The 22,449-nt window shown below is 37.2% G+C and overlaps 2 protein-coding genes across 2 annotated transcripts in view; both read right to left on the minus strand.

Annotated features, from left to right (window-relative positions):
• Positions 1-601: 601 nt before the first annotated feature.
• Positions 602-9,151, minus strand: LOC135611829 (nucleoside hydrolase 3-like). Its single transcript, XM_065107474.1, has 12 exons — positions 8,995-9,151; positions 8,196-8,375; positions 4,112-4,222; positions 3,699-4,037; positions 3,438-3,614; positions 3,044-3,331; positions 2,619-2,741; positions 2,213-2,410; positions 1,692-1,927; positions 1,391-1,601; positions 992-1,300; positions 602-880 (listed from the first exon to the last, which is right to left on the minus strand). The coding sequence occupies exons 1-12, from the start codon at positions 9,133-9,135 to the stop codon at positions 602-604; spliced, it is 2,592 nt and encodes an 863-aa protein (XP_064963546.1). The 5' UTR covers positions 9,136-9,151.
• Positions 9,152-12,548: 3,397 nt separating this feature from the next.
• LOC103985570 (uncharacterized) overlaps positions 12,549-22,449 on the minus strand; it is a 39,847-nt gene continuing 29,946 nt past the window's right edge. The window contains exons 25-36 of the mRNA XM_009403311.3: positions 20,663-21,069; positions 20,157-20,586; positions 18,704-20,002; positions 18,359-18,619; positions 17,991-18,281; positions 17,420-17,890; positions 15,063-15,494; positions 14,690-14,968; positions 14,103-14,505; positions 13,862-14,010; positions 13,397-13,603; positions 12,549-12,906 (exon numbers count right to left, since the gene is read on the minus strand). Coding sequence (XP_009401586.2) covers positions 12,787-12,906; positions 13,397-13,603; positions 13,862-14,010; positions 14,103-14,505; positions 14,690-14,968; positions 15,063-15,494; positions 17,420-17,890; positions 17,991-18,281; positions 18,359-18,619; positions 18,704-20,002; positions 20,157-20,586; positions 20,663-21,069 — 4,749 coding nt within the window. The 3' untranslated portion in view covers positions 12,549-12,786. The remainder of the gene's footprint in view (positions 12,907-13,396; positions 13,604-13,861; positions 14,011-14,102; positions 14,506-14,689; positions 14,969-15,062; positions 15,495-17,419; positions 17,891-17,990; positions 18,282-18,358; positions 18,620-18,703; positions 20,003-20,156; positions 20,587-20,662; positions 21,070-22,449) is intronic.

Below are 22,449 nucleotides of genomic sequence, written 5' to 3' on the forward strand. Positions count from 1 at the left end.
GAGTTTTATCATAGACTTAATGTCGGATACTGAACCTATTTCTAAAGCACCTTATAGAATGACTCCATTAAAACTGGAGTTAAATATATAATTATAAGAGATCCTTGATAAATGGTTCATTCGTCGTAGTTTTTCACTGTAAGAAGCACCAATCCTATTTATAAAGAAAAAAAACGTTACAATACGATTGTGTATAGACCAAATAAGATGATTATTAAGAACAAATACTCACTCTCTAGGATTCTTCTACCGATCTCCTTGGTCTTCATGAACCTAGGATCCCAAGAAAAAAAAAAAGAAAAAAAAAGCATATCAAGAAAGAAAGATAAGCATGCATCTCCATTACAAAGAAGAGAACACTAATCTGTGGAATATATCTCTTTATTTGTTGTATTTAATGGCTGCTTTAGATTTTTAGGCCACAGGGAATACTTACTTTCAAATGTATGGTAGATCAAAAGAAGGCTTCTATGGATCTATTTGGAACCGGAAGGCAATACATGAATGCCCATATGTCCTATATATGGATATCTCTGCAAAGAATATTGTTCTCTTTTCTGTTGCACTTCCCTAAGAAAAATAACCTCCGCTGGTATCGCCCTCATTGGGGTTTGCTCCACATTTTCTTCTGTTCGTCGAAGCTGCCAATCACAGCAGACTGCCGCTTGTCACCTAATAAATCTGCAAACACATTGTAGTATGCTTCACTATCAAAAGAATCTAATATGTTGACCGATTTCCCACATTTATCTACTGTAATCTGCCCATCCTGGCTCAGATTTCCAGTTAAAACCCTGATGGGTTTTATTTGCATGACTGGGTTTAGCTTAGAATGATCGACCAAGAAAACTGCACCCAGGAGTTCCCCTAGAAATATTTCCTGCAGAACAAGAAAAACTGGAAACAGTAAGCATCGATACAGAAACAAGAATAACATGCACTCTTCAGAGGCAATATGCACTTGCAATGTCAACAGGTGCAAGAACACTACCATATGATGGTACAGTTTTGGTTGCTTCCGCTGCAACTGGTACAGCAACGACAGCAATTGATGCGCAAAAGTTGATTCAGGAGTTTTCTCTGCAAGTTGCAAAGTTTGCAGGATCCTCTTGAAGGAAATCACCTTCTGCTGAGCATTGAGAGGAATAAGTGTGATCGTCAGGTTCGACTCCATAACCATCTTTGCAGCTAAAGGGTCAAGGAACATGTTGAACTCAGCAAATTTGTTTGTGGGAACACTGAAGACATTTCCTGCCTTGTCTTTCCCGTCAATGACTTGCCCACCAACTACATAAACATTCTGCAATCGATGCAAACTCAACACAGTTTGATTTGCTTGACATTATACAAAGCTAATGTTATGACCATCAGGAAGACGTATTCATCTGACCTGGATGACCTTGTTTCCGCTCTTATCCACATCGAGGATGCTGGCTAAGTTAGTAAGAGGTCCACTCGTCAGCACAGTGATCTTACTATGCCTTGGCCGCAGTGACTTTGAGATGGACTGCCAAACTTGCAGAGCTGATGCCTGTCCGAGTGCACGCCGATCATCGTTTCTTGGAGCTCCAAACTGCACGGCGGATTTCTCAGCTGTATACCTGGAGAAATGGTGAAGCTGATGCATTTAGCTCGTTGATGGGTGATGTAAAAAGTTTCCTTGATCTCAAAAGTGAGTGACTGCAATCTACCTCCTGGGACTCCGAGGCAACGTACGAGCGAGCCCAAAGAGCGTATCGGAGTCGAGAAGCCCACCACTGCCGTGAGGAACAGCCTTGACGTATTTGCAGCCAAGGGTCGGAGTTCCTAACGCATTGACGTGGCCCAGACCAACAGGGATGTCATCACGCCCCATCATGTGCAGTATATCATACACGACGTCTATTGTTGCAGCAGTTGCCCAGCCGTTGCCGCTCACCAATATTCCCTGTGATTGAAACAACAGAAGCTGTAAGAGAAGTCATCGGATCATACAATGAATGGATCTTGATCTAAAATATTTATCTAATCCAAAATAGTTTTCGAGACCGTGAGAAAGTGATGATATATATCAAGTTTCTGATCGTCTCAACTTGTCAGCGCCTTCCTACTTGGGTGGGAAGATTTGTCATTCATGTTGTTTTTAGCATCATAATTGAAGGGTCAACTGATTGAAGCACCAGAGAAAATTGGGACCTCAACACAACTACAAATAGGGTTTCAACAGCTATACCTTGAGGTCTATCATCTCCAGAGGGGCTTTGAGCAGATATATTAGTGCAAGGAAGTCCCCAGCACTCATGTCCATGTCAAATATGACAGGCCTTCCCCTTGTCTGGTTTGCAAAATTTGGCTTGTACAAAATCTCTCTGTAATAAGGGAACTGTGTGGTAAGGTTGAAACGCCCGGATTGGTGATGCAGATTAAGGACCTGCATCTCACAATGATATATAGCTGTTACTGTCCTGTATACTTACATGAAGAAAGTAATCTGCAATACATGGAATTTTCTGAACATTTACATACAAATAAAAGCTAAAGTGATTGACTTTTAGTAACACAGACAAGGAATATATATATATATATATATATATATATCCACAAAGTGGTGCACTTCACGTGAACAATCCAACACTTACATCCAGGAAACTCTTGAAGAATTGCCTGTTCATTGGGCTGTGAACATCTCGATTAGGTCTTGCTCTCTGTGCAACCAGTACTTGAACTGCTTCCGAGTTAGATACTTCCTTGGTGTATCCGTCCTGTATGACACATCCCATCTTAAATTACTACCACTAGTTAAGTTGCAGTAGTACATTGGGTGGAATGCCGCTCTCAGTTTTACATAGTAATTACTGTAACTATAGCTCTGAACACAGCCAAGCATACCTTCACATCCTGTGCAATTGTCTAGTTGATAGAAATAGACACATATTTGATTTTTCTGGCAAATCTTACAAGCATTCAATGTAATGAAGAAGACTTGATTCTATCAACTTGCCAATTCATGGACAGTTTCATATTAAAGATTCAATACACAGACAAAGTGGATGTTGATGAGTACCTGGCATTTCCCTTTGTCACCTCCCTTCACAAAGCAGAACGGATCCTGCGGTCCAGTTTGAACATGGCCACTGTGCACTCCGGCTTTCTGCAGATTAAACTTGGGGACGGCGCGTCCATCGAACAAAGGGTTTGAGCCGTCGTTTACACCGTAAGGTTCGTTCGAAGTAACTACTGTTATGTTGAGATACTCCATCTCTGCAAATTCGTTTTCGCCAAGATAGCTATCAGCATGCTGCATGATCGATATGGCTACACCAGAAAGAAACGAGTCCCACATGAAATAGCTCTGCGGACAGAATCCAATCGAAATGACAGACTCTTGTCAATCATCAGAAACAAGTGCCAGCTAGCTGGTACTGACACTGCGTGCCAAAGATGCATGTGGAGCTTACTGTGTAAAACTGATCGCCGAACCAGGTATCACGGGTAAGCTGAAGAGATCTGAAGCAGTATTGTGCCTCGAGTGTCTCTTGCTGTTGCTCGAATGCATCGAAGAACTCCTTGCTTACGGGGATACTATTGGTTGCGTCAAGTGGGACGAGGATAACTGGAATCCCAGAATGGAGGACCTGCATATGCCTCAATGCAGGAAATATTAGGTGCCATAATGTATCCATGTTAATTAATGCATGCGGTGTACGCTATCATTGCACCTGGTATGCGGCAAAAGGATCTGCAAACATATTGAACTCTGCATACGGATTGCTGGTGTACGCTGTGAACAGGTTCCCGCGGTCACCACACTGCCGAGGCTTGCAAGAAGGGTTGGCTGCATCCGGTGGGCAACAGCCTGTGGGGTTCTTTGATCTCACACCACCGCCCATGCTGTAGATGTGTTCGATATTTGTCTTCAGATGTGGGTTAGTCATGAGAAATAGAGCAACGTTTGTGTGAGATCCAATCACAAACAAAGTGGTGCGGCCGGCAGATACAGTATCGATCATCACTTGTTGAGCTGTGGGCTGCTGAAGAGGAATATATCTCCTTTCACCCTGGTCACCACCATGGAACATTGTGAGCCGTCCCTACCTTTGTAAGGGTTGATGGGTAGGAGTGGATTTTGTACCTGAGGAAGGAAGCTCCTTCTCAAGCCGTAGTTAGTGTTGATATCTAATCTCCCACAAACACCCACTGGAATAGCCTGTCGATAACGGCAATCACCTGCTGTGGACAAGCCCTGGGGGATCGACTTACCATTAGTACCTGGAGCTCAACACTCGGGACATGTATGCTTGCACAAGTCACAAAGCATCAGAACCATCGATAACTGTCCAAATTCAGAACGAAACTAAGCAAAATAGTCAACATTAGAAACCAAGGTTTTGCTTCCACCAACGTGTAACAGAGGTTTCAAATAATGGTAATAGTGTGCTAGATGAGAGATGGTCTCTGTGTCTTTCCCCAGGCCAATATCCTTTGTCCCACTCCAGCATTTCAGATCCCGATACCTGTCAACTACCCTTATATTAGTCTCCGGATCCTATTCTGTTTTATCCTTTAGACCTGCTTCTAATTGATAGCAGCTAAAATTTTCTTGAGGAAAATTCTCACGGTACAATTGAGTAAACTTCTCCGTCCTAATATGTATAAATAGAGAGCATAAGTTGAATATCATACCATTGCTATTATTATTGTAGAATTCAATTAAGTCACGAATCTTCTCTCGAAATTTGACATCGACTTCACCTCTACTCCTACAATATATTATAATAATGTCGGAGCTACTTGTGTGCCAATCTAGTATTCTATTCACACATGAAATATATTGTCATCTAGTTTTACTTCGTGCAACTAGCAGACTCACTCACGAAGCCTCTCGCATTCAAACTATTTTCAATGTATCGGTTGGCGAGGCCCCTCCGCAGACTAGTGGTTCAACATTGATGACTCCTCCTAGGATAACCTAGGAATTCCTTCATAGAGGGAGATTAGAGGCCTAACCCCAAATACAAACTCAACAAAATTCAATATAGTTCTAAACTCTCGTGATAGATCCAATTGATATTCTTATGGCTATTTAGTTTTTTAGTCACGCTCCTTCCTTGACCTGATTAGATGGAAACTATCTAGGTTTTAAGGTTTTTCTTTTGAATTTTAAATTATCGACCTCAGACCTTAAGGTTGGAATTTTTTGTTTTAAGTCTGAATCAGAACCATGGACATTCCCTTCCCTTGTTTCCCTATTCTGCTAACTTTCAACCGCTTAGGGAACATATCACTACTGTCCCAGTGAATATAGTTCCACTAGTATTCCTATTAAGTTCTAGAATCTGAAAATTCTTTGTCAACATTGTTGTTGTTGTTTTTAGAAAGTCTATCAAGATTAATAAGGTTATGTTGTCGGGGGTTTCATGCCAAGTTTGATAGAATTTGTGTCGTTATGGACTTTGGTAAGCCCTCACCCTAAGGTTTTGGTTGAGGAAAAAAAACCCAATTTGAATGTTTAGCTATATTATATATTTTGGGTGTGGCATAATAGGTGACAAAGTTAGGCAATAAAATTATATCCAACGTAGGATCGTTGAATCCTAAATTTTGATGATTAAATCAATTGGTAAATTTGATAAACTAATATGATTTTAAAATAAATAACATAGGAAATACTCTAATAACGAATTTGGACCACTGAATGATCATATATCGAGGTAGAGAATTGGATGTTGTGCTAGAAGATTGTTGCGTCGGAATTGGACATTAAGGCAAAGGATTGGTCGACGTGTCAGAGATTGAATGTTGTGTCAGAAGATTGGATGTTGTGAAAATGTCGACGTATCAGTGGAATGAGCAATATGTCAAAAGATATAATGATGTATTGAAGATTTAGACGATGTGCTAAAAGATCGAACAATTTGATGGAAGAGTAGACAATATATTAAAAGCTTTGAAGATATGTTAGATGAGTGGTTGATAAGTCAAGGTTTTGATCGAGGTCATTTTGGGTCGTTATTGGGTTAAAGTAAAGCCCACTTGTCATGAAAGTTACTGGGCTTAAAGTAGGATCGAATTGAGCCTGTTAGATAGCTAAACTAATAGCCTAAATCAAGCTTGGGTAATGGCACCATTAGGCCAAGGCGATAATACCACCCGAGTCAATCGATAAGCACAAACCATGCTTTATCAACATTTCCAATGGTAGTACCACCTAAGGTGACGGTGGTACCACCGAAGTCAAAAGTCGCAATGGTAGTATTGCCTAGTGTCAACAGTAGTATCACCTATCCTAATTTCATAGATTTAAATTTTTTATTCTATTTTTAAAATCTTTTAAGGTCTATAAATACCCCACTCAAGCTTGGTTAATGAAACATTCATTCTTAAGTTTATGAAGTATTGTAACTCTCTTTTTGGATATTGTTTGAGTCTCTTTCTCCCTCTTAAATTTAGTGGTGATACTAAATAGTAGAAGGCAAGAGATCTGTTAAAAAAAAAAAGTGAGTGCAAAGGTCCTTTCCTAAGCTCGAAAAAGGAGAAATGTTATAAAAAATTGTTAATCTTCACTCGTTAAAAGCAAGATCGATAGTAAAAACTGATGACCTCGAGAGAAGAGGAATCAAGAGTGAACGTAGTTCAAAAAGAACAAACCACTATAAATTATCATTTTCTTGCTTATGACTTTTGTTCGTGATATCTTATTATCAATCACTCTACTCGCACTCCATATTTGGCTGATCATATTTTTTATATATGTTTTTTCTTGATGTAATTTTAAAATCAATTAAAATTTACTATAGTACTAATTCATCCCCTCTTAGTATAATTAAGATCCTAATAACTAGAATCTTAATAATTCTTTCAGTTGGATTAACACCAAAGAGAGATTTAATAACTTTTTCATACAATAAAAACGGTCACTCTATCATGCACTCTCCTACATTCAATGAAAAGACTATACCTATTGAAAAATTAAAATGAGGATTTTCTTACTGGATAATGATTTATGAATATTATCAAGTTTTGTTTTTAAAAATCTACTAAACCATTGGATGAATTGAATAATTTTGAAAAGTGTAGCTCAAAAGTTTTTATTCATGACAAGTGTAGCTCAAAATTTTTTATTCCTTACATTAAATGTGAAAACTTTGAATTATCGCATATTGAACTTAAAAAGAAATTATTTCAAAAATCAATAGATTTGCATACTTTAGAAAATATAAAAAACTTACTTTTCATGAATGAAAAATTAAAAAATTAATTGAAAGATTCAACTAATATCAATGATATAATAGAATTAGTTAAAAATAATTTTTTATGATAAACATTGAAAATTTTTGAAGTAGGAAATAAGTCCTTTGATATGATTCTTACTAAGGTATTGCATTTAGAAAAAAAGGAGTTGGTTTTACACAAAATAGCAGCATGTATCATAAACTAACCAATTTGTAAAATGACCTATATTGTATACTCTACATCTTCTAAAATTGAATATATTTTTTATAAAACTTTTGATCACTTTGTTTATTTTTGTTATCTAAAAAAAGTTACAAAATATATTTGGGTTCCCAAAGCAACTGTTTTAAATCCAAAATATAAAGGCAAGAAAGATAATTCTAACATTAAAGGACCAAAGTTAAATAAGTACCCAAATCAATCCTTTCTCTTTTGTAGGTTTATACTCTTAAGTCAAAGCTAAGAGCACAAGAAAACACTTTGAAGATCCTATATATATCTCAAAGATCATTAGCCAAAATGAAAGATGTATAACTTTCGATGAGAACTACAAAGAAAAATACATGAACATGCAAAAATCAATTATATTGTGTAGAGATTTCTCTAAGGATATTCACCAAAAATATTAACAATACATCATTAAAAGGCTTGTTAGTTCATACAACATAAATAATTTGATTATAAAAAGTAATATATACTTGTCGTAGACAAATATAATAAATATTCTAGGATCCATTTTTCATTAAATGTGAGAACAAATTATTTTATCAAGTTTTACAAATATTTTAAAAAATATTCCAAAGTTACTAATATTGATTTTGATGACCGACGACGACGATCGAAAGAGGATTCATCATTTAATAAATTAGATATTTACCTGACTCAGCTCCGACTAATTGTATGATTAGTCATACAGTTAGTGTGATTGCGATAGGTAAAAAATGTACATGTATGAATTGAAAAGGTTAAGAGTTTCTTGGTACCTGTTCGATCAGAGGAAGATAGCCACCAACATCTGCAAGTATGGTGCCATCATCTAATATTCCACCATCACCTCCAACTCCGACATAAATGTCATCTCTGCCCATCATGTAAAGAATATCGTATACATGATTGACAGCATGCGCAGCATCTGTCCATGCATTGGCACTAATCGTAACAGCCTGAAATGAAGCATATCATGTTTCTTATTCTTCTTAGATAACAAGTAGGCAAGCCTAATATCAAAATTGGAGAACAGTAGTCGCAATACCAACATAGACAAGTGGGAGTGACTCGTTGCTTTAACAATGTTAAGAGTGACACGGAATTATCATAGTTTAACTTGAGCTTTCCCTTAGCTACAATCCATACAATATAATAAATGCAGGGGGAGGGATATTGGTGAACGTAAAAATACAAAGTGCAGGTTTTGTGTTAAGAATCTGCTTTTGACCATGTCCAAAAGTATAGAATGATAGCATTCTCGAGCACATCACCAACTGGAGAAGCATCTTCTCTTTTTGTTTTCTGCGAAAGAACCGGAACAAAACCTTCGCCTGCCAAAACACACAAGGAACACCGAGAAAAACCTTCAACGGGATGGCAAAGTGCTTCTCCGATGTTGATGCTGTCAGCTGACTTCTATTTTGTTCGTTTGGGGGAATGCGAACGCAAGCTATTACTAGAGATACACCAGTCTTTCGGATCGAACCTTACGTTTTACTGAACAGTATACCCAGAGAAGAAGAAACCAAGAACAGTCCAAAATGAGCACTGGAATCAGCAAATCACTAGTCGTACCTTGAGGTCGAACTGGGATCGACTCTGCTTCAACAGGTACACAAGTGCGAAGAAATCGTCGGTATCCATGTCGGTATCGAGGAGAATCCGGCGAGGCTTCGCTTGCACCGGACAGGACTTCCGACCAAGGCCGATGCCCATCAGCACAAGAAACAAAAATAGCACTCTTCTGTCCATGTTCTCTTCCTCTCTCTCCCTCACTACAAAGCATGCAGAAGAATCACATCAGACCAAGCCGGTTAACAGAGAATGACAAGTTTCGATAACCCATGAACGTGAACACGGAGAGAAGGATAGCTTACACAGAGAAAAGAGGGTTGGTGAGGGGGCGGGGAGGGGGGGAGAGAAGGCACTAGCTAGAATGCATACTATGAAAGAGCCATGTATCTAAGCGATGAGGAAATCGCATCGGATGTGTATGGATGCGCCTTCTCATGAGATCCACAATTATATCATGTCCCGCACTCATGTGGATTGCATTGGCAAACCTGCGTCTTGGAGCTAGAAAACATGTTTGTCTCAGGCTTACACTGTCCCTGTCAACTTAGCCGCCTTGCTCACTGAACAAGTGTTTAGCCCAAAATGTTCCTGAGGGAAGCTACGGACTCAGCGTTGACTTTAACTTCCATGGAGGAGGGAGGAAGCATTTGGTCGGCAGCATCCACACCAAAGGTCCTGTTTGACATTGTAATCCTGCTAGTGCGAGAGTGAAAGTATCTGTTGATGCATGCTGAGAAGATTTTGTCGTCCGCTTGCCCAGTTACATGTTGCCATGTCGTTTGCTTCAACAGCTAATAATGGCAAATACATTAACTAACGTCTTCCCTCTGATGAACGTACATGTCCTCTGCTTTGTGTATTCTCAGTCATAATAGAAGTCAAAAGTTGATTGTTATTATATACTATGCGCATGTCAGTTTCGGATCGGTGCAGCAATTTTGATTCGATCGCTGCTAGAATTAATTAAAATTCTAATTATCTAAAAATAGCTTTAATTAAATTTAAAATTTTTTATGGATTAGGAATTAAATTTTAATTAAGGATTCAAGTAGAAAGAGTCCTTGGAGGATTAGAATTCTATTCCTATTAATAGAGTCTCAAGATCTTTATTGGAGGGAGAGGTAAATACTTAAGTGTTTATTTCTAATGGATCTAGAAAGAGTTGAGAGAAAAATTCTTTGAATTTATGTAAAAGGATATAGAAGGGAAGTGGAGCTTAAACAAAGATATAAGGGTCTTGTAATTGCTCTTATATATTAAAAATTTTTATTTTCTCTATAGATATAGGTAAGTAGTTGCATCTTGTATCGAATTTTTAAGTATATTCTTTATTTATTGATCTCTACAATTTTTTTTGGTTTTGAAAGTTTCCTCTCCCTCTATGATATTATAGCTTAAAAGATTATTGATATTTTATTGGTGTTTTTACTAGTTTTGTTACGAAGAAATTTGATGAAAGAAATAATTTCATCTAAGGTGAATGAAGGATCTTCTAACAAGAATGTCAAGCAGATGAGCAAGCAAATCAAAAAAAAGATGAATGACAAAGATTGGAAGGAGTTTTATTTGTCTTATAATATTATTAATGATATTATTAATGACGACTCCATCACCTATCGTTATTTAAGATAAGTTAGAAAATATTTATCTAACCAAAAGTTAAACTAATAAATTATATCTAAAGCAAAAACTATATAAGCTGGGAAAGATAAGATCAAAACATCTGAACATATTCAAAAGAATATTGGATCAGAAGAAAGTTAATATGAAGATTGATAAAGATAAGATAAGATACCGATACTCCTCCTAAGGCAATTTTATGGAGATGATATTGTGTGAGAATGATATAGGTTGAAGAAGTTTTATTGTCTCATGCTACTAAGAAAAAGAATAAATTTGATAATATAGTATGGCATAGTTACTAAGGGTGGAGGTCGATAAAGAAAATTTTTTTATATATACGAGTAGATATCAGCATGTCGTTCCAAAAAGAATACAAACATCAAATTATTCAAAAAAACAAAAACAAAAGACTAGTGAATGCTCTTTTGTAATTGATAGCATCATCACAATCTTACGGGGAAAAAATTAGTTTTTAGATTGTTACTTTGCACGTAGAATGATTATTTTGACTAAGCTAAGTCTAGGTGATAATTTGATAGTAAAGATCAAAATATTTTGATGATGAAGTGGTTAGATGTGACTTATTTTCGAGATAAAAGAACCTAATTTCTTTGAGTCTTTTAGATAAATTCAAGATTAAAGATGAAATTCTAAAAGTTACTCGGGTCCTAGAAAATTTATACCATCTCTCTAAAAGAAGTACACTTAAAAAGGCTAGAAGGAGAGAGATTTCTCTTCCGCCATTCATTTGGTTCCATGGCAGGTTTATCGAAAACTATAACGAATTTTTCGAGCCATTAATTTCTACAAGATTTAGATTTTAGAGAAGTCCTAATTAATTTTTTTAGTGGATTAGGATTTAGATTAAGATTAAGGATTCAAGAAGGAAGAATAGTATTTATTCCTTTGGAAAGAGAGAGATGTAAGACATTTAGGGTAGCGGGTTTTCGCTTAAGAGATAATTTATTGAGTTAAAGAATATTTTTTTTTTTTTCCTATAGATAGAAAATTGTCATGCATCCATTTTTCTTTATTTATTGGTATCTATTATTTTTTTTATTTTAAAATTTTCTTACAAAATGCATCATTTGACCCAACAGCCATGTGGAGAGCACATGATAACTGGAACTTGAAATCACTTGTGGATGATTTTTTTTCGTTTCATGAAGTTCAGGGTTTATATTTCCTTCATTAAACACCTTGTGATAATTTTTTTCCAAAAAAAATGAAACTTGATTCAAACTACATTATTCAAAAAATAAAGTGCTGAAATAAGTTAAAATGTTCTTTGACCACTTAGTTCATTGTTTTCTTTAATAAGAGAAGCCCTCCAATAAAAACATAACGAAAGCCGAAAGCCAAAAGCAATGAGCATAGATTCTTTGAAATTATCTTTTTATGCAGTCCAACTTTCAACTCCCTGGATGCTTCCTTTGATCTTTCTCTAAGTTCGTCATTATCCCTTCCATTTAGGCGGCTGATGACCACTCGCTCTTCCACTAGCAAGAGTTGTTGGATCGCTTTTGGCATACAACAAGACTCTGCCCACTCGTCAGTTGTTCTGTGATTCCCATTCCTCAACCCACCAATTAAAATATGTTTTTCTTCCTACAACATTTAGCAACAATGTGTTAGGGGCATCCACTTAAGTCCATTTAGAACCGGTCGATGGGACCATGAGAGGCTTTGGACCTCTCTGCTACATCGCCGAAGCCCAACCTAAACATGGATATTAGGGTCAAAGAGGTAAATGATGCTGCTATCAAACAAGTTAATCATGTCAGGTTTTTCGTTACCCACTTGACAACAGCATCATGGCCACATCATAAACAATGTGATCTCAAAAGGTTCCACGGGTAGCAGCAAAACGTTACATGCAATACCGGATATTATCATTGTTTTTGCTACTGACGAAATACTAGCAACACCGCTCAAAGAGAACCAGGTAAATTTTAGAAAAACTTAATTATCAGCAGCATGCTAAGCGTATATACAATACTGCCTGTATATACAATATAACTAAACCTACGACAGACTTCTGGTATAGAAATTCACAGAGAGACCAGAAACCAAAAAAATGAAAAACAGCTCCAACGATCCCATTTTGTCCATCACCTACCTACATGTTGACTTGTGTAGGTTCTTCTGGATTCATTTTAATGACCTGAGTCAGAACCAGGGGTGCCATGTTGGATCCATCATGCATAGGTTCCTCGGTTCCAAGGCTGCTTCCACCAGATCTGTGACACCTCTTTGTACAGATTGCGGGGGGTCAGTAGTGTTATCATCCTAAAACAAAAAGATATAATTTGTCAGAAAATGCCGTAATCTGGGAGTGCGAGAGCTACATAACACAGCATTTTCTAACCTTGTGCAGCAAAAAGCATATACTACCAGATCAAATCTAATCATAATAGACTAACAAATTTTTTTGAACCAGCCATTGACAAATAAACTAGAAAAGTATACGCCTTACATAAAAGGTTCCATAACCAGTGTAGCAACACACATTACATCAATGATTATGTGCATATATCAGTTCTATATACTCTGGATATTCCCATGGCAGCAGTGTAGCCTTGAGCTTTATTGGAGTATGCAACACTAGGAACATGTTTTAAGGATTAGGCCATGCATTGAAATCCAGCCTCAAGTACCCATCTTTAAATCATTGTCTTCCCACATTCTCATAATTTAAATGCATCAAAATTATTCCCAGAAGCAAATAATTTTAAATAGCTACTACGGAAGACAAACAGCAGGGACTTAAGGAACATACCTCTTCAGGAAAACACTGTGGTGCTATTGCTTTAATACGTACAATCACATGGTCAACATTGGTTGTCACCTTCTGCTCCAAATCCAGTGGGTTGATCCCCCCTGCAGCGACTGGCGCCGGAGGAATTCCTAGTGGCCTTCTCCATGACCATGACAGCAGTTCATCTCGGAAAAACATGGCAAGATGATGCCATATATGCTGGCTTTGCTGGACCAAGTAAATATATTAGTACATACTTGGTAAAGACAAGGAGATGCACACAACACGAGCCATCAAATATATAATTGATAAATAAATCGGTAACAGCTAAATGACCACCACAAATACTGTTTTCCTGATATTGAACTTTTTATTGTTTTTGTTCTTTTTCTATGTATGTATTAATTAAACTGCTGGAATCATGTTTCACACAACTTATGTGCAACTACCAACCACCTAGGAAGAATGGAAAAGAAAAGAACATACTTTTGGTGAAATTACGGACTGTGCAGCAGCACATATTGCAGATACAATAAGTCCCTCTACTCCAAACTGGGAGAAGAAAGATTGCATGTTTCTGGTCAGTCTGAAGGGAACTGGTTCATTAAACTCGATCATTCCATTTCCATCATAAGCTTCAAGAATCCCCCAAAAGGTGAAAACGATTAGTTTCAGAAAACAGAGAGTTTAATCACTTTCTATTATCCAAATGACTACTCCAGCTTACCAGGATGAAAATCAGTTTGGAATATCTTGCCAGTATTTTTCGCAAATAGAATCTTGTTTGGGGACCTGCCCCCAATCTGCAGCATGTATGATATAAAACAAGAGAGCGCCAATTGGATGGCAAATTGTTTCTTGAAGGTCCAAAGATGGTTACCACTTGGGAGTGTCTTATACATGTATTGAGAAAATATGTTATCGTTAACCCCATTTTTGGTAATTTCATTATATGCCTGCAGACGTAACTCCAAAACAGCTTCAGGTGTGACCTGTCCTGAGATGGCCTGGTTGAGATGTTCTTTAAAAAGTGTGATGGGCATATCAGCCTCCTTATTGTGCCGTGCACAATTGATCTCATAGACCTCAAGAAACGAGCTATACATCAGGTCATCCTCCACCATGCGTACCTGAGAATAGGAACAGTTACTTCTAAGTCATAACTGCCACAAATAATTTGCAACAAGGCAAAACAAATAGAAGTTCATTTATAACAAGAAAGGTGATTAAAAACATGAAAGAAAGTGAAAAAAACGGTTACTTTTCTAAACTCTACAAGTACGAGAAAAAAGTGAAGAAACAAAAGATGTTCACCTGTGACCAAACAGGTATTATTATTGGGGTATGAATGGTCAGATGGCGGCGCCTCGATTCCTTGTGTTTATCAAACATCCTGTTCAACACCCGAAAGATCTGAAGCATGCGTTCGTCACTCCTAGCATTTGGAGTTAATGATGTCTGGACGATGAAATGGCGCTGGGAACCATCAGATCCTATAAGTGTAAGGCGGCGAAAGCTGCTTCCATGCCTCCGCACAATAGGAATATCAGCTCCAACCCTGTCTAACTTTACTGTATGATCAGGTGCAACTTCCTGCAACACAAGTGAATCTTAAAATGCATGCTGTGCAATTAAAAGACATCTTGATTAATATTAACATGACACCAGCGTGCAAATTTATACCAACCTGGTCAGTGAAATACTGGCCTGGCATTTCCACATCAACAACATGAAAATCATGCAGTACTTTACTCTCTTCTTCGAGTTTCAAAACAGCAGGAAATCTATCCTCAACATTGCTCTGAAGAACATTCTTCCAGTGTTTCAACCGTTCTGTCAACTCAGAAAGTGTAGCAGGAAAAGTTGCTGCTCTCTCCGGATCAAGATCACGTTCAAATTCCTGTTTATATTCTCTAACAAACTCAACATGCTTGTTCACTGCATCAGCTGAAAAACAGGCTCTGCAAACACCAGACAGTTCCTTCTTCAAAGATTGTGGTACCTCTCCAGTAGTAGCTGTAGGATACTTGTAACAACGATGAAGCAACGCATTAACCACTGCTAAAAGTCGCTCTTCGGGAAGCGTAACGAATCTTGAACCAATTTCCGAAAGTAAAACCTGAAAGGTCAGAAAGGCCATTGTTAAACTATCCAAAATAAGTAGTCCAACCAGTTCTAACATCAACTTACGAAAATGTCCAAAACTTGTAGACATAGCAGTCTATCTGCTTTCCTGAAATCTGTCTAGAAGCAAAATGTTTAAGCAAATCTGAAAAGTGACCTGATACTTCTCACATTAACAGAAGCATATTTCATAAGCTTCAAAAGTTTAATGGTTATGCATCACAAGTTGTTTGAAGATTGCTTAATAATCAATCAGCATACTAAATCATCCACTTGAGTAATCAAAAGCTGCTCTTAGTCAAGCTTACAGTAAACATCTATCCATCAGAAAAACAAAGAACAATCTTCCCTCTCACCAACTATGATACATTGCTAGAAGTAATAATGATGTAATAATTCTACAAAAATGAAAATCAAAGAGTTTGAACATGCGTCAATGATATTCCAGATTACTGAAGCCACAGACAACAACCAAACATGATTCTACAAGACCATTGAAGTTTTTTCTTATATAGCCACAAAACAGAGAATCTCTTAACTAGATGCAGATAATTTTGCAGCACATACACCATGGAAGTTTTTTTTCTTATATAGCCACAAAACAGAGAATCTCTTAACTAGATGCAGATAATTTTGCAGCACATACACCATGGAAATTTTTTCTTATATAGCCACAAAAAGAGAATCTCTTTTCTTTGACCTATTCAGCTCTGATATCAGACAGTCCCATTGACAAAATATCTGTTAAGTAAACACATCTTATTATGTTTTTTTCTGCACACAATAGTAATCATAGGTAAGAAGTACCCACCGAAAGACCCAGAAAATCTACCATTTATGGGTCTAGCCACATAAAGTGCCTGCAGTTATAGGCACAGGAACCAGAAATAATCCGTTTAACAATCAGCTGGATCATAGGTACGCTAGAAATGCTCCTACATGAATCTATGAGAGATTGGGCAACCATCAAAGTTGCTGGGGCTATCTATGGATCAACCATAGTTTTCCTCACTTTTTTTTTTTGGTTGAGTAACCTGTTCAACCCTTTTTAAGCAAGGTCCATCAGCAATGTTTCATGCCTTGATACATGATCAAGTTGTACGAGCTTCGGGAATGATTATAAGCAAAATAGCATCATTGAATTGAAAATGGGAAATTCATTGGAGAATTGTAATCCCCACCACAGTATTACATACAAAATTTGAACAAGAATACAACTTCTGCTTATTCTCAAATCCATCAACAAGTATATGCAAGAGGACTCAAATTATTTAACAATAGATTATGACTCTCCTAGGGCACTTGGAGCACAGAAGACAATACTTAGACTAGTTAATACTAAGTACCAGAAGAATATATCTCCAAAAACAAGAACTCTATAGGTCTGATCACCCACTAAAACAGGTTCTTGTGAAAATTATTCTTTCATCCAAACTAGTAGTTTCATTATCATAAGCTCATATGAGATCTCATCGAGCAATTGCTATCAAAAATCTTCACATGTTTTCCAACAATGACTTCTCAAATTTCTTCAGCTTGATGCATATACCAGGTGCCAAACTACATTTACCATGATCCTTAATTCCTCATGATCACCAAAGTATTACAATTCCAACAAGGTTAGTTCCAATCCTACACTAGAAGTAAAAATACAGAGACAGAGTGCAGAATGCCAAATGGAACATCATATACAGGCCAACCTACAAAACTAGGTCATATACAGTGTCTAAATTACAACTCATGTTCACCAAATATTTATCTATTGCTAGTCCCCAAAAAAGAAGCCTCACTACATTCTGAGAGACTTGTTCTAGGAAGTAACATTGTGCACCTCTTATACAGTTATGTCCCATGCAAAATATCAGGGTAATAAGTAGAAAAAAATCAGAGGGCAATATGAAGACAATGAATATTTCATACCTCAAGTTCACTTGCCAAATTTTGATGCTTATTCCTAAGAGCCTCCATTATGTCTTTTGCTGCATCAAAAGCACTAGCAACGGTAGCTAAACGAAGCTCACCATTTCGTCTCAATAAGTTATGAGTGCCTTCTGCAACAGTTGGATTTTGTGGTGGTTGGTCATGTGCATTATTACCATTGCCATCCATTGCTGCAGGCCTTTCAGGTTCTTGTCCTTGAGAATTAACACCGTCATGTGAACCAGCAGTACCACTAGTTTGGGAACCTTGATGAACCTGACTTTCAGAAGTTGCTCCAAGATGAGTGGGCCCTCTTGAATTTGCATCAACCAAGTTATGTGAAGCTGCAGTATTTGCTGAGGCTGCTTGTTGCATTCGCTGCTGAGCTAATGCTATATTTCTTCCATATTCAGATTTATTAGCAAAATCACGACGTTCCATTAAATATGTACGTAGCCAGTAATACAAGGCCTGTAGATGATTTCAAGAAACATTTAATGCATAAATATATATCTATTCAAGGGAAGCATTTAAACTAATTAAAGCTACATCCTTCATGTACACCAAGTACCTGAGGATACACTTGAGCAATTTTTAGTAGAACAAGCTTGCAATGAGGTGCTTCACTTCTTTGCAAGGAAAGCAGAAGTTGTGGGATCCAAGAAAGCCAAACCCAATTGGGTAACTGATCTAAATATTTAGCCAATGCTCTCCCAACAGGTTCGCTTGGTGTATCAAAACTAAGAAGGTACAGAACACGAGCCAGATGGCTCCTAGAGTTTGAAACACCATACTTAATACCTTGAAAGAAGCAGCTCACAGCATATTCTAACCATAACTCATCACGTGTCTCTTTGTATATCTGAAAAAGAGAAAGTAATACTAACAATTAGACTTTGACAACTATTATTCATGAAATAAAATGATAACATGAAATACCATGTCACAATAGTTTCCCCAGCTTATCCATCCTTTGGGTAAATGCTTAAAGAGGCTTATGGCATTGGAATATGCAAGATTGGCATTCTCACAATCATTCATCTTTAACAAGAAGTCACCTTTGATGCGAAAAATTTCTGCTTTATGTTTTACAGGAAAATATTCTAAATTAGTATTGTTGATCAAATTAAGACCACTGGTCAATTCCCCTTTCATTTCCAAATAAGCCTTTGCTTGCTCTCTTATTTTGACAAATGCTTCCTGCAAAGACAATTTTTTTAAATCAAACAAGAGAAAAATTAAAGCACGAAAAGGATATTCAAAACTTATCCTCAAAACATGTACCTGCACTTCCATTGTTGAATGCCCATACATCTTGTCCAGTATTTTTACACAGACATCATGAAGTCCCTGCTTACGTGCAACATGAGCAAGTTTATTAACATTCCAAGCTTTGTCTCGGTAGCCAAGATGATGAAGTTGTGGGTTTGTTTGACCAAAGTCCTTAAACGCATCTATCACGACATTGTATATCTCATTCCTCCACTGCAGTAAATCATACCAAACAGACATGCTATCCCATTCATTAGGAGTCCGTAGTCTCCAAGTCTCGAGGATATCCTTGAGCTCCCCATATGCATTATTAACATTGCCACCTGAGTTTCCTGAAGGTTGTTTGTTCCCATTTGCAATCTCCAGAAGTATTCTTGCAGATTCTTGAACCTCAACTAATTGTTGAAACTGCTGCAATAGAGGGGTTCGAGATTGGACAGAAAATTCAGGCAACTGCCACCATTGCTCCAATGCAAGCTCAACACCTTTGACTACAATATTTTCAGCTTCTCCAACACCATTGGTACTCCTATCATGAAGTGCAAAAAACGCTTGAGCTAGACGAACCTTAGTCGTCTCCTCTACTTGAGCCTTAGGTATTACATTTTCCTTCATATAAGCCCAGTCAGGAACCTTCCATAGGCAATCAAGAAGAATTTCATAATTTTCTACACTCTTTCCAAAATCTGCCAAGACTTCCCACTGACTTAATTGGCTAGCACAGTAAAGCCACTGTTCTTCCCAAAGACACATCTCTGCCTTAGGAACTGTGTTGTTGTATGTACCTTGTGTTGCCTTGATCATGGCCTGATAAAAAAGGCTTTGAGCCCGTTGCCAATAACCATGCTGAACAAGTGACAACCCGGCTCTTGTTTCAGAAGTGATTGATCTTCTTTTCCACAATCCACACCTCATATCTTCTTCATTAAGAAGTCTATAAAGCTCTGCCAATGACTCAGAACATTTTGCATCATTCATGAACAACATGACATGACTCTCTAGTAGAGCTAGTGAAATATGCCAAGCATTGTAAGTCTTGCCAATATATTTGATGAGCTCACTCGGCATCCGAGGTTGGGGGTGGCTCAAATGAAGCCCTTCAAGGAGTGCTTGCACGACATTGGGTCTGCTACCTTGCTGCTTTTTGTGGTAATCTTTTGACAGAAGAGCTATCATGGGCTTAGCAAGAGCAACTTGTTCGTCTTTATGTAAAGTCACCCAAACAATTGGAAAGACTAAAACCCACATATGATATGCAACATTAGCATCAGCATAGGCTACTTCTCTTAGTGGAATCACAAGATCAGCCACCTACATGAAAAACAAAAAACACAAAAATAATATATATATATATAAACATATATACATAAACAAAGTAGAAGATTGGTAAACGGTACGTAAAGGCATTAGACCCAAAAGAACCCCAAAAATAGGTTAAACAGTTCAAGGCAGCCAAGACACCAACCTGAAGTTTGCACATCTCTGTCAAAAAATGTGCATGTCTAGCAACAAGAGAATCAAATGTAAGAGAAGCCCCATCTGAACAATCTGATATATCAGATGCTGAGTGCTGAACCACAGTCATGTCAGGAAAAGTGCCTGATGCCAAAAGTGGTGGCACTCGTGCAGAATTTGGTGCTAGCATGATAGGTTCATTCTCTACTAAGATAGCTAACAGAAGGTCAAGTCCCTGTTTCAGCCAAAAAGCATCGCTTACAGCTTCCCAGTCCTGAATTTGGATGATAAAATGAAGTCTGTTAAACAGTGTTTTTCCAAGTGATTCATGATATAGCATGAAGAACCGCTGTCTAACTTCTGGATCTTTTGCTCTTAGACCAAGCATATATTGTCTTTCAACCTTTTGGAACACTTCTTGGCGAAGGGGCACCGGATACCTGCTAAGCATTAAAAAGGCAATGACAAAAGAAAAGATTTTAATCTAAACAAGTAAACAGATGTTGCATTCCATACTTGCTTGAGTCTGCACAAAGCTCATATAGAAGTTGTAAGTATTTTCCATCCCATTCTTCTTGCACAGCTGGAGGAAAGTTCTTTCTATCAACTAATGAAAGCTTTTGCAGATAGGATACTATCTCCTTCTGAGTTAGAGCAGCACTTGAAGCACCAGAGGAAGAATGCCTGTAGTCATCTTCAATCCATACCTTTATTGTGTCAAGTACACACAAAAGTACACTGGAATCTGTGCCCTTCTCAGACAGCAGCGCGTGAAGTATCTGACCAATTAACCGTTTACATTCAGGAGAATGCATAACTCGTTCACTTACAAGGCTTACGACACATTTCATGTTCGAGATCACAGAAGCTGAGTCAGCTGTTGCACGTGAACTGACTGCTGAATCCAGATCTGCCCTCTGTCCCTGAAAAAATGATCAAGGATAAGAATGGATGCTGATGCATATAAATCATATTTCAACAATGAGATCATAACAAATTTGAGTCATTGTAAAACTTTTCACCGATTAATTATTATAACTTGACATAATTCAACAATCCAATCTTATAATTATCTAGCAGTAGCAACTAATAAGCGCTAGAATAGAAACTTCAGAAAATTTGTAAAATTCTTGGAAGCTTAAAAATATAAGAGATTAATAAGCATGGATACCCATAATAAAATAGCATTTGGGAAAGCACGATCAATCTACAGGGATAATAGAATAACAAGAAAGTGTGGATACACAAAGAATAAGTCAGAACATTATGATGATATAGAGTTGCTCTTGGTGTTACAATCAAGTTGTTTCTTTGCAACCTAGGTGATTAAAAAATAATTTTGTTTGTAGGGGTCAGACTGCATTGATAGAAGTCTTACGCACTAGGCCACCATTTTTTATCTATTTAGAACATTATGGTGATATGACTGTCTAATTGAGAAGTTCCACCAACAATGTAAAGTTCATACAACCATTGAAAATGTATCCTCTGTCAATAAAGCAAGTATGGCATATTACATCCATTGACACCCAAAGCATATGGCAATCATTACAATATCAAACCTATTAATTACCACTCCTATTTCTGCAAGAAATCAAATTTTAGAACACCTATATATCATCATCCAGCAATAGGCTTACCTGAGACCCTATTTACAAGTGCAGGTTTATATGGGAAAAATGACTATAAATTCATCAGGGGCTAAGGTTAGCACAGAAAAAGTTCATTGTAACATAAGAGATGCAGCTATGAAGAAATCTTCAGAAGAAAAAAGTGCAAAACCATTTTATGCATGTCAAAAAAAATTTCCAGAACAAGCAAATTAAATCCAGGATTGATAATGCAAATATTCAAATTTTAAATATAACGGAAATATGATTGCTAATATAACCATTTTAAATTGGAATTGCAAAGTACTTGTTTCATTATCATACATTTGAAAGAATTAATTTCATATGAAACTGCCTGAAAAGTAGTGCCATTTAAATAAGACAGAGGTGCAACTTTGACAACCATGAGAAACATACATTTCTATTAACAATTGATGTTCATTAAATTTATATGTTCCTAAAACTTATAAGCAAATTCCAGGCCCTGAACAAGGTTGCTAAGTACCCATGAAAATCATCCTTTATTTACATTAAGAGGAAAAATTATTTTCAGGAGTCATTTATAAATATTTCTCAATGCCTATTAGAAGGCATATTTCTATCAAATTACAGGGGTTTCTACTCTAAGAAAGCAAAATTGGCAAAGTGTAACTCCAAGGAATTGACTGGTTAGTCCCACAGCAATGCAGGTTT

The sequence above is a fragment of the Musa acuminata genome, chromosome BXJ2-5 (assembly GCF_036884655.1).
Source record: "Musa acuminata AAA Group cultivar baxijiao chromosome BXJ2-5, Cavendish_Baxijiao_AAA, whole genome shotgun sequence".
Taxonomy (NCBI): Eukaryota; Viridiplantae; Streptophyta; class Magnoliopsida; order Zingiberales; family Musaceae; genus Musa; species Musa acuminata.

What these genes read in the sequence shown, in the direction of transcription:
- LOC135611829 (XM_065107474.1), bottom strand. Translation starts at nt 9,135, where the DNA reads ATGGGCATCGGCCTTGGTCGGAAGTCCTGTCCGGTGCAAGCGAAGCCT. An exon ending in GTGACAAAGGGAAATGCCAG is followed by an intron (nt 2,742 to 3,043) that starts GTACTCATCAAC and finishes TGTGTCATACAG; the next exon opens with GACGGATACACCAAGGAAGT. An exon ending in TCTTCAAGAGTTTCCTGGAT is followed by an intron (nt 2,411 to 2,618) that starts GTAAGTGTTGGA and finishes TGTGAGATGCAG; the next exon opens with GTCCTTAATCTGCATCACCA.